We start from the raw sequence: 14,830 nt of genomic DNA, 5'->3' as shown, positions 1-14,830 counted from the left end.
GCACAGGAGAACACTTTGGCTCATGCACCCTCCTCAATCTGCAGGTAGAAGTGGTGCTCACAGAGGGCAATACTCAGGTCTAGATACTGGCCCCTGTTGAAGTTTATATGGTTTCCCATCCTTTTCTCTCCGTTAGCTACGACAATATACCATGTAAAACAGAGCAAAGCCTGGAGCTACATGTTAAAAAAATCATGACTCATTTTATAGAAGTCAAATAAACTTGAACACAGAAGGCCAATGAATAATTACCAAATGTTTGTTTAGTGCTACATGACCTAAGATGGCTTATGCACCAATGTGAACAATCTTTTATGATTTAGACAACAATGACAAATGGGAGATTGAAAACAAAGCAAGCTGCTTGGAGAACATACTAATTGACTCCGTAGCTTAAGACAAAGCCCCAAATAAATCACGATCCCCTTTCAGTGTAGGTCTCTGTTCTTTCCCCTCCCATTGTAGCAGTGAAAAGTTTGGGGGTCTGTTCCAGTTAGGGCCACCTCTCTCTTTATGACACCACTGCAGAAGGTAATTGCTTTATCAACCCTTTGTCTATGTCTGCCATGCCTTTCCATCCACATGACCATTCATGCAGTAGGGGTTGAAATGAGAACATACTAGATACAACCAGCAGAGTCAGCAAAGCCTGTGTCCACCACCACCCACTGAAGCCTTGTAGGCCAGTCCATCTCACTTTGGGAGGTTTGTCCTCCAAGCACTAGAGAATATAACTGAGCCTTTCCCACCTCAGGTTAGGGACTTGAGATCAAAGGTCATAGGGATTTTAATGGCTCCCTCTGTGTAATCACCTGATCAGTTTTATTGATTCAGTGTCGATGGAGTCGTCTAATTAGTTTTCTATGAAAACGAAGAACTTGGCCTTTGACCTTTCTTTCTGCCAGCAAGAATGTAAATCAAAGGGCATTGTCATGCACTATCGATTCCCAGTTGCACTTGAAATGGGAAGGGGAAGGTAGAGCATGAGTTAGGTCTGACAGCAGCAGGCCAAAAGTATCATAGCTCTCCTTCCAACATGTTTCTGATGGAAGATGAATATCTGAAAGGGCTGGGCTAGGGTGGGGGGAGAAGAGTACAATTCAGTCATTAAAACAGTCAGCAAGCTGGAGAAACTCCAGACCAGAATGGAGGGCTACCTCATAGGCCAGCACTCAATATTTTTACACTGATGAAACCAAAGTTACTTACAGTTAGCTCTTCTTGAGGGTATCACTGGCCTCACTGCCTGCCACACACTGGAGAACATGCAACTGAAGTCTTTAGACGTAGCCAGTCAATCTCTTCCTGCTGAGGGCAAGGGTTATACCTAGGGCTTTGTATTCTGCACTAAAAACCCCATCAAAATTAAAATTAAAACTGGAATCCCATGGCCTGTATGCATTATGCAAATGTGCACATATTTGCTCATTTTGCATAATTTATTTTGCTACTCTAGGGAAGGGTAAAGAGCTATGCAAAACACCACAGTCTGATCACTAGAAGTCCTACTTAGCCCTCCTTTGGCTTCAGAGATCTCACCAGAGATACTCACACACTTTCAAGGTGACCTTTGTAAAAGCTTATGGGCTAGAAACTTCCTTCTTGGTGCTGAATTCTATATTTAATAGCAAAACATAGCCTTTCCTGCAATTGCATACACAGGCTTAATTATACTGACTTGGAATATTCAACCCTACACTATCAAACCAAACCTTCTAGCAATGGATGCTTCTTGGTTCTTGGAAAACCAGCATGCATACAAGCTGGTTGCTCCATTGGTCACTAATCAACGCAATTATCACACACCAAGTCACCTCTGGAGGGTATAAAAGTTACTGGTCTGCATACAGCAGGCTACAACAGGAAAAGGCAACCGTGAACACACTGAACAAAATGGAACTTTCTTCCAAGTAAACACACGCAGGATTGTCCTGTTAAAAGAGTCTGTAGAACTACTTTTTTATGTTAGCACAAAGAACTCACCATGACACTCGGGATGGGTATGTATGTCCACAAAATAACACAGAATAATTCTGGCTACTCTCAACGGATATGGGAGGGTACCTCACCTACCTGTGAGATGAGAAAACTAGGGATGCAGCATTAAATTGGCTCACTAAATTGATATTGAAAATTTGTTTAACTAAAAAGGTGCCACTGCTCAAATCAAACGGAAGATCTAAATTATTTTTAGTATAAGGACTTAGAAAAATACATGGAGAGCAGGCAACATCTTGGCAGAGGCATGACCCCCTCTCATCAGAGCAGGAAATACCTCCTGCAACGAATGAATGCATCACCTAAGATACAGTATGGGGTTCTTTTCCTCAACTCTATTGTTTAATTCATATGCAGGGCACATGAGTCAAGCAACTGTTCTATAATTAGATGAAACACTGAGGCAAATAGGAACTTTGTGGACATCCAGAAGAACATTCTGTGAGAATAAGCCATAAACAAGCAAGCATGTCTTCCAGTGGGAATGGGATGGTGGTATGAGAATTAGGGCACAACTAGGACCATAAAAAAGACTATGCTTCAATGGTGGCACTGCAAAAGGTGGAAGACCTTCAGTGTTCAAAGCGCCTGAGATATGTCTCTTTTCTTGCAAAGATAAGTTTTCAATAAAATAATTTATCCATGTAGCTCTGCACTGCAGTCTCTGATACTACAACCGAGTCTTCCTTGCAGCTGTGAGATAGTTAATCATGTGTAGCATTATACTAGGGAGTCTTAGGCGTGCGTTTGTCCCCTCCTGCCTCACATGCGTCATAAAAACTATTCTAATCCATAAGATCTAGCTGATGATCCAGCACCTGCCTACTCCAGCTCAAGATCGATCTAGACAAAAGCAGCTCCTACCACCATAAAGGTGCTTCTGCCCACCCACAAGTGCTGGATTAGATTCAGATTATGGAACAAGAGGTAATGGATTCTGTATTTACAAGGAAGTTTACAAAAATCAGACATAGGAAAGACAACACAATCACCACAGCAACAACCAGTATGAGGCTGTTAATGCAAGGAAGTCCAACCCATTTACCTGGGGCAGCAACACCCTTTTCTGGAACAAGAGAGGGCAATGTCACTGCAGGAATCCCATAGCATAAAGTACGCATACTGGCAAATGCAGCCATCTTGCCCCTGCAGTCAGTGTCCTGATCTTCCGACATCCAGGATCTTGAACTTCAGGCTATTCATGGCTTCTTCACTTTTTTGACAGACGATGAACTGGAAGCAGATTCCCTGCGCTTTCTCTGTTCCAAGAAGCAGAAATGAAAGACAGGTGTTAACGAGGTCAGAACATCCGGAGCTCAGTGCTAGATGCAACACAAACCCTTTTCTAGAACCCAAGGTATTGGGTGTGTCCAGACAAGGAATTCAGGAAGAAAACCACCACACAACACCCGAGAAGACTCTGAACCAGGCCTGGTACTTAAAAGCCCTGGAGGAACTTTGAGGCACAACAGTAAGCTTGTTTTTTCACCATAAAATGGTCTTATAAATGACTCTAGTGACAAAACTAAGGAAGGGATGGAAAGAGAATGAAAGTTCCAATACAAACCCCCTGGTATGGGGCAGACCTTTCCGGAGCCAGTATTTCTAGGTTTGACACATAAAGGGAAGGAGTAGAGGTAACCACAAGCCTGCCTGAAGCTTGTGGATTAGCATTTAACGGGATTAGCAGATTCCACTGGCTGATGCATGAACCCTAAATCAGTCACAGGCCCCTCCCAAGGGCACACAGTGAAAACTTAGCAAAGAGTTGGGATGCCTGCAAATTGTACTAAATGTGCCTGAAGTTTCCTCAACAGATCAACTTGGAGAGAGAGTGCAATGCAGAGAAAAGGGAAATGATCCACCGAAATTATCAAGCAACATTGGCAGTTTAAGGACAATGCAGGAAGTGAAAGGCATTTAAACAAACAAACAAAAAAACCCAACCCACCACCACCTCCTTTCCCAGGTCCACGGTGAATGGAGGAAAGAAATTAAAATGAGCCCTCTTGGGAACCACAGGCTGCCATCCACCACCTTTCCTTGTTTAAAATGTTCCAGGCATAAAGGATTGAGAGCCTGTATTAATAATGAAGCCCCCCCCCCCACTTCTTGGGGATGCAACTATCTCCATGGCAGAAAATGCATGCCTTCAGTGGCTTTGATTAGTGGGGAAAGCGCACCACTTCGTTAACTGGCACCCTGTGAAAAACAATACCTAGAATTTGGGGAAATTAGGAGCAAAGGTACATTTAAAGCAGCCAGCCCAACCTGGAAACAAAGGAGTGGGGGCCCGAGAGCTTCCCAGGGAGGCTGCCGAATTAATGGGGATGAGCGCATGTGTTTGATAATCTTTATATGGCAAAAGAGCCATCTTTCAAATATGTCACAAATTCATATTAATCACCTTCCCTAGCTTGGCTCTGCCCGTCGCCGTGGGCAAAAACGGAAAGTGTCTGGTTAGAAAAAATGTTCTACATTGTAATTTACAAGAGCCTGGGAACCTGGCTCCCTGTTAATGGAAAGGAATGATTTTAAAATGAGAAAATATATATTATAAAACACACACGTATCATGATACAGATACACATTTATATAGACGCGCAAGCGAGCTTTCTAACTCCATCTGGAAGGAAGGATATTTGATGTTAACAATGTAACTTCTCACTTTCAAGCAGGCTCAGAAAACAAGGAGCCGGCAGGAGTTCAGATAAAGGCAGCTTAAAAGTCAAATGATTCTGACTCTGAACCTGAGACTTCTTAGAGGCAAGGTCCTTTCCTTTCCCCATTAATGGGCTGACTTGTGAGCCCAGGAACAAAGTGCGCTGATGTGAGGAATTCTGAGGAGAGTCAACTCATTATGGATGGGCGAGTGGAGTCTGAGTCGCACAAATCAAAGGCTCTAATCTGGAGTAACTGGCTGCACTTCTGCTTGGAACTAATTTGTTCCCAAGTTATACTCACCTTTCACCCTGCAAAGGCCCAGAGTAGCGTCCCTCCTGGGTCAGCAGAGCAATGCTCTGGGGTGGGGGTGGGGAGAAGGCTCCCTTCACTGTGGGCTGCCAGCAGTGGGCATCATGACATGCCCACAGCAGACTAATCAAGGCTGGGGTGCACTGGGTTGGCAGTCCGGTGGCCAAAAGCTGAGCCTATGAAGGTGGATATTCTCTTCTATTTTTTTCCAGCCTGCGGTGAGAGGGAAATGTAGCACTAAAAGCCTAGTGGTGTCACGTGCAGATGCTTGAATGCTAGACCATCTCTCCTACAGAATTACAAAAAAGAGTCCACTTTCCATTGTAACAGAGCTAGCACCCCAAGGGAAATGTTGAAGAAGCTTTGGGGAAGGAACAATTGCTCCTCTAAGGTTCCTGTGTAGTCTTTCAGGTCCACACCAATGACCAGCAATTTGGTTGCCATTCACAGGTGGTTCAAATGCCTGTATATATTATTTGGGATGAGAGAGCATGTGGTGGGTGGGTTTGTTGCTAATGCAGGATACAGTGGGGAGGGTTCCAAATTCATTACTGGGAAGGAGGTGCTGTCAGGAGAGGGAGCAGAAAACTGAAAGCTAGAACTTTTGGAAAATACCGAACAAGGCACTTTTTAATATGCAGAGAACATGGTGAAACGTGAAGCCAAGATGTGTTTCTCCACATACATAGTAGCTCCATGCCAGGCAACTTAACAAGAGCTGTTGGAGACAGGCATGATATTTTATGTGTTCTCTAGTCTACAGAATCACCCTGGCTGCCAGGGTAAAGTCCTAATAGACTTCATTCTGCGTGTGAGTGCCGGCCTTGTTCTGTGCTCTTGTCTTTTCTGCATATCATGGATTGGGGAAAGGCCACACTACTGGAGCTGCGAGCATTTATAGAGTGTTTTATTTGTTACACTTTTCCACACACGAGCTCAGAATGACAATTTAGCCTAGCAACAATTCTATGTGGTAGACCAGCCTGAGAGGTGCTGCCTTGCCCAAGTCACTCACTGAGCTTCATAGCCAAATAGTGATTTGAACCCAGGCTTCCCATGTTCAACCCCAATAATCTAGCCACAACAACAACAATGGCTCCCACGTCTGAGAATTGCAGAAAATTATCGCTCACTGACCACCTGTTTAAGCCAATGTCCACTTGTTCACTCAGGTGGTGTCATATACATATACATATACATATACATATACATATACAAGCAGTAGGAAAAATACTCTGGATGCTTTAGTCATGGAGCAGAATAGTTCTATGGTTCTATGCCCAAATAACTCCCACAGCAGCAGGATCAGCTCCCTGAAAGGCAGGGAGAGAGACACACACTCCACCGAAAGTGGGACAGCTTCTCTGATTGGCAGAAGTCATTCCACACACACCCCAATGACACCACTCCCCCACATACTTATGCCCCTCCCCTCCATCTTGGCAGCAACAGTGAACCTCCCTGAGATGCCCCCCTCCTGCTGGGTGGAATTTCTTTCCCCTCCAAAGACAGCATAAAGTGGTCACAGTGTGAATGCGCTTGACCTTTTGTCTTGGACTAATCTAATTGTGTCGTCTTTGTGTAACCAGCCGGTAAAGGTCAGAGCTGTATTTAACAGGGGGGCCCTTTAGGTACCAAATTTGCCTTGCAGTGAATTAACTTGATTATATTTCTTTCAAATATGTCAGAGCCCAGGTCACATTAACCCTCCTGGTGCTGCCTTCATTCTTTTTGTTCCTATTCCAAGCATGGAGTTGGAAAAGAGCAGCACTAGGGAAACAGAAGTGCAATGTTTTGCAAACAGACGCAAGTCAGTGAAAACTCTCTAGAGGAAGAAACGGATTCTGAACTGGCCTGCTGCTGAGGCTTGCTGACCCCGCCCCCCAAAGGAGGTGAGAATTTATGAGAGAGATGTGGGGCTCAATAGTATGGTGAAGCCCATTCAGTAGGAGAAGCCTCTAAGAATGAGCGATTACTCAAAACTCCATGTCACCTTTAGAGCTTACAGAGAAAGTTACTTGAATTTCAAAAAAAGAAGTCATTAAAAAAAAAAATCCTGACACACTGCTGTGCCAACATACTGGGACAGCCATTATGCAAGGAAGCAAGAAGGGTTTGGTGGCCAGCTGACTAATGACCTGATCATATCCATGTTAAGCACAAGTCATTGGAGTAATCCCATTTACTCCACTGGAAAAAACTTTCTTGGGCATAGAACCATGGAGCGGAAAGACAGAAGATCTCCTTTACTGAGAGGAGATGGAGCAAGCTTGTTTCCTCCTGCTCTGAAGGGTAGCACTTAAACCAATGGCTTCAAGTTACAAGAAAGGATATTCTGACTAAGCATCAGGAAGAACTTTCTGACAGGAAGAGCTGTTCGACCGTGGAACAGACCCCCACAAGATGTGATGGACTCTCTGAGGTTTTAAAGCAGAGATTGGATGGCCATCTGCTATGCATGCTTTAGTTCAGAGTCCTTCATTGCAGGGGGTTGGACTAGATGGCCCTTAGGGTCCCTTCCAACTCTACAATTCTATGATTCCTGAGTGACCTTTGCAGTGATAGTGTTTCAAGCAGGCCTAAAGGGGTGCAAGGGCATGCCAACATCAATATCTACTCACCGAATTGGGCGTGAGGGGAGCCCCCACCACATCAATGATCTGCTCCTTTGCGTCACCCTTGCTCTCTTCAGTGCACAAGCCTGACTGTCCATCTGCGTGTGAGCCACCATCTGTGCTGGGCCCTGTGCTACCCGCTTTGGCCAATGCCTCATAGCGATGCCGCAACATCTGCAGCTCATATTCACAGTTTGCGAATGCTTGCTTGAGCTCATATAGCAGCACCAGATCACTGCGCAACTCGTTGAACATCTGGACAATCTCCTCTGTCGGCATTGGACTCAGGTCTGGAGGAGGCGAAAGGAAGAAAGTTAAGCAAGGGAACTCTGTCACTTGCCAGCTGCAGACTGCTCCAATGCTCCTCTGTAGGTCTTCGTTCAGTCCATACTGGCTAAAGCAGAAAGCATTAAAAAGTCGAAGTCCTTTATTGCCCCAGATGTAGCACAACTGGGAAGTTTTGCCTGCATCAGACTCACTGCCAGCCAAGCCTTCACTGCAGTGCCAAGCCAGGGATGTGAGGACAGTCTAGATCAGTATTTTGCAACCTTGGGTCTCCAGCTGTTTTTGGACTACAGTTCCCATCGTCCCTGACCATTGGTCTTGCTAGCTAGGGATGATGGGCGTTGTAGTCCCAAATCAGCTGGAGACCCAAGTTTGGGATGGTCTAGAAGAAGCTCCTCTTCAAGGGAAGGCATCAGTTGTGCAACCCCGTTAGTACACAACCTGAGCAAGCCACTGAAGCCAAGCATTACTGTACTCACTGAATCCAGGGAGTCCACTGCCTCCCCTACCCAGGAGAGGCTAGAGGGGGGTTGTATTTTGCCCCTTAGCCAAAAAGTGCAGGCCAGGCATATCCCCACACAGGTCGCGTGGGACCCATCCAGAAGAGGAGCAACAAGGAAGCACAAAAGCCAGTCAGAGTCTCACAGACAATGGCCACTAACCCCTTTCACAGTACCTCTCCCTGCACGAAGAGATTTGCCTCCTTAATACTGGGCTGTCACTCTCGATGGCTTAAAGAACCCAAACAAGAGAGAAAGAGACAAAAGACTCTGTTCAAATACTTTTCGACTGGGAGGAATTTTTTGAGGGGGGATATTCTTGTGCATCATCTTCTGGCTTTTACCCCTCTGCTGCTGCTTCTTTTTTTTTAACAAAACACATAAGATCTTATTTTCAAACCCATTCACATAGTGTTATTCAAGGAACTGGCTGTATTACTTGGGGGAAAAAATAGCCCCTCTCGACTACAAAGGCTTTGCTCCATGGGTCTCTCTCTCTCTCTACCTGCCCTCTTTACTCACCTACTCCGAGTTCCATCAGCATCTGCTCCAAGGCTTTAATCTTCTTCTGTCCCACGGAGCTCGGCAGTTTCATCTGGAATACAAAGGTAACAGCCACACAGCTCTGAGCTAGCCCTCACTCACAGCCGCCTAGTTCAAACGGCAAGGGAGCTTTGCTTTTTATAGTGCATGGGGAAAAAAGCGAGCCAAAGAAAGAAAGAGAGAAAAGGGAAATCAAGTGCTGGGAGAGGGAGGCAGAAAGAAGGCCTGAAAGTTTGCAGACGAGGGCCAAGGGCAGGGACTGAAAAGCCTGGTCGCAAGGGCTTTTCAGTTCCTCCCGGTGCCAAGATGCGGAGATGCACAGCTTTACAGCTTCCATGTGCAACTGAATTAACAACAAAAGTTCTGCTCCGCTTCGAACCCTCTCCCGCAGTGCCCTGCCCATCAAAGAGCTCAATTACACAGCAGCTAATGTGCGATGCTGCCCTACTTTACTTGCTCTTGCCAGCCTGATTAGACTCGTGCACTAACAGACTTCCTTCTCCCTTTACCTGCCGAGCCCAGAGCCGTGGGATTCATTTACAGAGCCAGTTTTCTAACAAAAGACGCAAAGAGGCACAAAGAGCACACACACTAACTCAATTGGCAGAAGTGTGAACACACATTCACAGTGGAGCTGAGGGGGGTATGGGGAGCAGGGAAGTATTAGGCAGGGGCAGGGAACCCAAGCTGGGCATGAGATCACACTTAGCTAAAAAAATAACCCAAACCACCCTCACTACAACCCTACAGGCAGGAGCAACTCAGAACAAGCAGCTAAGGAAAAGTACAAAGAACTCAAGCACAATTTCAAGTGGGAAAAGGGGACTTGAGCATGCAGGGAAAACTAGCCAAGCTTATGGCCTTCAAACACACCCTTTGGGCTTCCAAATACCCAAGTATAACAAGGACTACCTGGAAGGGCATCAACTTTGGATACCTGCCTCTTTCCATTTCTGCCCTTTGCCCTTTTCTGACACAAGCAGAAAGTTGATCCCTGCACCACTGCTCAGTTTCTAGTATCAGGTCGGTGCTCCTTGATTTTTCAATAGGAAATATAGGTATCAGCCTCTCTCAAAGGGCCACTTCCAAGTCATGAAGATACTGGGAGCAGGAAACTGGAAAAACTTCCCAGTTGCTTCCAGCCTCTGACCAGTTAGATAATTTAGAGCAGATTCGCATTACCAACTCACAGGAGGATTATATCATGTAAAGCGTCTCTCTGCATTGACAAATACTGCTGGGACACACCACCAAGGCTGCCAACCTCATGGACAATCACAGCATGGTTACAACCATCTTGTGAAAAACAATCAGCCTAAAATCAGGAAAGATGCAGCACAGATAATCACATAAATCAACCTCACCTACAAGTGAAGGGATCAACTGCAGTGGTGAGAGGGAAACAGATTTATACTGGCTGCCAAGGTAAGCCAATCAGAGGCCTGGTTTCAGGTAGGCACTATCAGAATTTTCATGAGGAAACAATAATTTTTGCCTTCTCTTAGTCATTACTACTCCCCATAGTGCCCATCCCTTTGCAGTAGGTTCTCAGAACTTCAGGCCAGAAACGGGGATTGTGAAGAATTCACAAATCTGCAAAGGGCAGGCAGAGGTTCCCTTAGAGCAGGGTTTCCTAAACTTGGGCCTCAAGCTGCTTTTGGACTACAATTCCCATCACCCCTGACCACTGGTCCTGCTAGCTAGGGATGACGGGAGTTGTAGTCCAACAACAAGTTTGGGAAACCCTGCCTTAGAGTGTGTGGAAGTAGCCAGAATGAGATGTCTAATGGGATTCTGAAGATGCCAACAAGGGTCAACAATAAAACATGGAAGATTAGATTCTTAACACATGGTACCCTGCTTAAGAGAACAGCATCTCCTCACAAGGCAACACTATTTCATCACATCCTGTTTTGAGGCTCTTCATGTATCCTTAGAAAATCTACCACCTCACTATATAGGTTTTCTAGCCAGTAGAACAACACTTGTATGGCTGAGATCTGGGGGGAAGCCATGTGATGCTTTCCATTCAGAATAAGCACCTTTCCTATCTGAAAGAGCTTTGTTAGGTTTCTAGCTCACTCCTCCCTGCTAATCGCAGCTCCAGATATGCTGTCTTCTATATACTAGCAGAAGGAAATAAGGAGGATCTCCTTCATGTGTCAATCAGAGCTCCATCAATGACAAGCGAGGAAGGGCTGACAGCTGGACCCAGAGTCTTTAAACAGCCAGGATTATTGCCTTGCTATGTTTTGGCCTGATATATTGGCAGCTTCAAGAATAGGAAGGGACAGAAGCAGTCTGGATGGATTTAGATCTACCAATAGACCGCAGAAGAAATACGAGGCCAACTCAGGAGAAGCGGGACTGTTTTGAGTTTACTCGGCTTTAGAGAACATCAATTAAGCTTTCCTTTAATTTTGGGGGAGGATTTGGCCTGTGAACATGAAAGCTCCATTGGCTTCTTCAAGCAAGAGTATATTTTAATTTTACCGTCATTAAGAAAACGTTATGATTTATGCGGCTGCTGTCGAACTAATATCTTTAAAATTTAGCTGGCTAAGCCAATTCATCTTTAAGACTGATGAAGGTTGATTGCTCTCTATGCAAAATGTATTAAAACTAAATGAGGAGTCTATTACTCACAGGGCACTGATAATCTGTTAGGTAGGCTCCGTTAGCCTGGCTGTCTCAACGACAGGGGAAGGCCCAGTGCTCCACTCACCTCGGCAGCCAAAAGCACAGGCAGCTAAGAAGAGCAGGCATTCTTAAATCCTGCAAGATTTTTGGTGCAATCAAGTTTGACAGAACTCTAAGGCTACAAAATACAGGACTCTGATAAACGGTGCTGGTTTTGGCTACCACAGGGACCTATTCCCCTGGCTATGTGTGGTGTTTCCCTCAAGCAGGACCTGTGACTAAAACTGTTGATGTTCTATGCTCTTTTCTGCTTGCTTCAGAGACCAGGTTCAGGAGTGAGATTCAGCTCTATTTGCCCACAAAGAGATCTGGGTAACCCAACACCTCTAACAGAAGTGCCTTTCTGACATGACAGTCCTGTGACAGAGCTCACTAAAGTTCCTCTAATCCAGGAGTCCCAAGTTATAATAATGTGCAGGAAGGACGTTTCCCTGCATTAAGAGTCCACATTCCGCATCAGCCCTTCAGCAGAGATCCCGCTACACTGGATAAAAAGAGATACAGCTTCATTCCCAACTCTGTCAATTAACCCTTTCTGCTTCAAAAGGATGCTTGTATCAATTTATGAGCAAAACGGGGGATGTCAATAGTCACATGTTGGTACATGTACTGAAGGCTGATGTAAAACCAAGTATGAAGTTGATATTAGTAGCATGTGCAGTTTTGTTCCTACGCACACTTCTCCATTTCCTTCCCAGACAAGTCTTACATGGATCTTTAATGGGGGCATATTAATGCAATAATCCAGCTGTTTAGCATTGCTCTTTGACTGGATAGTGCTGGAAACAAAACATTGGGATGAGGCACAGGGCTGAATCAGTTTGACAAAGATGCTACCAAAAAATGCTGGTGGCCATTAGCCACCTAGATGGAATCTGCAGGCTACATATCTGTATCTTGCAACACATCTCAGCTCAAAATGGCAACACTGCATGCTGGGACTTATGGCAGATTGAAAGCCTTCAGGAGCCACGTTAGATTAAAGGTGGACAATCACAACCTGCTGTTTTCCACTAGGCAATAAAGTGCTTCCCTTGGCACCCCACTGCAACACCGGAGAAAGTTCATTATTAAGCAAGTGCAATGGAAGGATTCTTGAAAAGCATGTAGTGTCAGGCCCTTCCTCTTTGTAATCTATTAGAATTATTTATTATTACTAAAGTCCCCAAATAATCATATCTCAAAAAATGGATTGCTCACATTGAAGAAGTGATTAGCTGGAATTTTTGAGGTTAATATATCTTGGATTCTCCCGTCTTCTGACAACCTCTCCCTGCAGCCCTCTTTGCAACGCCAGCTTGTGCTTATAATTATGCCAGCATCACTTTTGATTTAGGGACTCTGAGCCTTTGTCCTCGCTATAAACAACCAGTAAATGCATGAACTGTGCAGAAAGAGAAAAATAAATAAAAGGGCAACACACCAATATATGAATCAAGGCCACGTGACTGGAAGAAGAGCGCAAGTTTGCAGAGGGGCAAGTAGGTGGGACTTTCTCCCTGAACCACCAATGAGACTGGCAGGGAGCAGACTAGTACACAACTTCCTGATTGCCAGAGTAAGACAATGAACCAATACAGGTAAGAATATTCACGCCTGTCACACTTCCAAGCCCTCTTTTATTTTTAAAAAGCAGTAAAACAAAAAATATGTTCTAACACCAACAAAGACAACTAAAAAGGAGAAGAGAGCTAAATCACTCAGTTGTTTAAAACCTAAAAAGTTTGAGTAAACAGGTACACCTCACAGGTACACGCTGTTCACATGGTCACAGTGTAGGTGCCTAACATAGCTGTGGGTGGGGAACCTCAGGCCTGGGGCCAAATGAAACCCTCTAGGCCTCTCTGGCTGAACCTCAGGACTCTCCCCAGGCAACACCCATCACAGGCCCTGCTTCATACCCTTTGCCTGGCTGGAATGTGTCCTTGAACTCTGAGAATGCCTCTTGCTTGTCTTGACAGAGAATAGCAGGGTGGGTGTGTCAGTGTGTGTAGAAACTACTTTATGGTATAAAGACAACATTTACATTTGCTGCTTGGCCCACATTTGCCTCCAGCCTCATATGCCACTGGAATGTGGCCCTCAAGAAGCTTTCACAGACGGGAATGCAGCCCTTTGTCTTTATGAAGGTTTGCCACCTCTGCTGTTAATAAGTGAAAACTCCACAAATAGGGTGCCACCACAAAAAAGGCTCCGACTTGTCCTGCACAGCTACTACATTTCTTCATGGGTTTTGCTACTGAAGAACATGTGCTTACATTCTATGCCACGATGATCAAGGATCCTACCAGACACTTTAAGAATGTGTGTAAGGGCTATTATGAGCATATTATTTAAACCATTACCATTTTCCTTAAGCCTGCTCAGAACACTGATTTGAGATACATTTAGGTCTCATAAAATTCTGCAAGGAGAGTGCCACCACATCTGGGCTCAACTGAAGTCCATGGTCCAATTGCAAAGCATTCAAACAAAAGTGCCAGACTCTTGCAGCAACAAGTATCAGAAAAACCTGTCTTCTTTTTTCTACAGCTTCCAATCAGGCACTAGAAACTTCCCTGGAACTAGAGTTTTTTTTATTTCCTGTTAATTGCTCAAGCCCTGAATTGCTTTCTTTTTCACTCACAGAAATGTCCAAACTGGCTTTAAATTCCACACTATGGTCACCCTAGAGAAGTGAGCTCATCCTCTGTTGTATTTAAACCTGATCAAAGGGCAGATTTTTGTCTGCCACTCTTCAAGGTTTATTGTAAAACAATAATCTACTAAATGCATACCACCAGCCATTTTTATGCTGTCCTAGATTTCCTGTAACCATATCTAAAGATTCACATGCAGAGCATGATCCACTTTGGGTTCTGAGCCAGCGGCTCTGGAATCAATGGGCATTACACACAAATACTGTACTGCTGTGCAACTTCAACTCATTTCAGTGAAGGTTGCACAGAAAGGCATTCCTGGTGGGTTTCCACCTCCATCCTCAACTCCCAAGATGGAGAGAACTTTTCTTCACCATGTCTTTTAGGAATAAGACACAGACCAAAGGATTTCAATTAAAAGCATTTAGATTTAAGTCATCCATTAGGAAAGGTTTTCCTAACTGTCAGATCACTACAGCGATGGAACAGGCTGCCCAAGGAGGTTGTGAAATCACCTTCTCAAGCTCCGACTGAGTAATTTCCTTTGAAGGATAAAGCGAGCAGCGATGCAGACATT

General features: G+C 44.8%; 1 protein-coding gene across 2 annotated transcripts in view; it reads right to left on the bottom strand.

Moving 5' to 3' along the window:
- Window positions 1-177: 177 nt before the first annotated feature.
- The window catches only part of DMAP1 (DNA methyltransferase 1 associated protein 1), a 34,572-nt gene continuing 19,919 nt past the window's right edge, over window positions 178-14,830 (bottom strand). For both annotated transcript variants that reach the window (XM_083509675.1, XM_083509676.1), the window contains exons 9-11: window positions 8,894-8,966; window positions 7,593-7,876; window positions 178-3,257 (exon numbers count right to left, since the gene is read on the bottom strand). In XM_083509675.1, the coding sequence (XP_083365801.1) occupies window positions 3,198-3,257; window positions 7,593-7,876; window positions 8,894-8,966 (417 nt within the window). In that variant the 3' untranslated portion in view covers window positions 178-3,197. The remainder of the gene's footprint in view (window positions 3,258-7,592; window positions 7,877-8,893; window positions 8,967-14,830) is intronic.

The sequence above is a fragment of the Podarcis liolepis genome, assembly GCF_965112155.1.
Source record: "Podarcis liolepis genome assembly, chromosome: 6".
Classification (NCBI taxonomy): Eukaryota; Metazoa; Chordata; class Lepidosauria; order Squamata; family Lacertidae; genus Podarcis; species Podarcis liolepis.
This window is presented reverse-complemented; position numbering and strand designations above follow the sequence as displayed.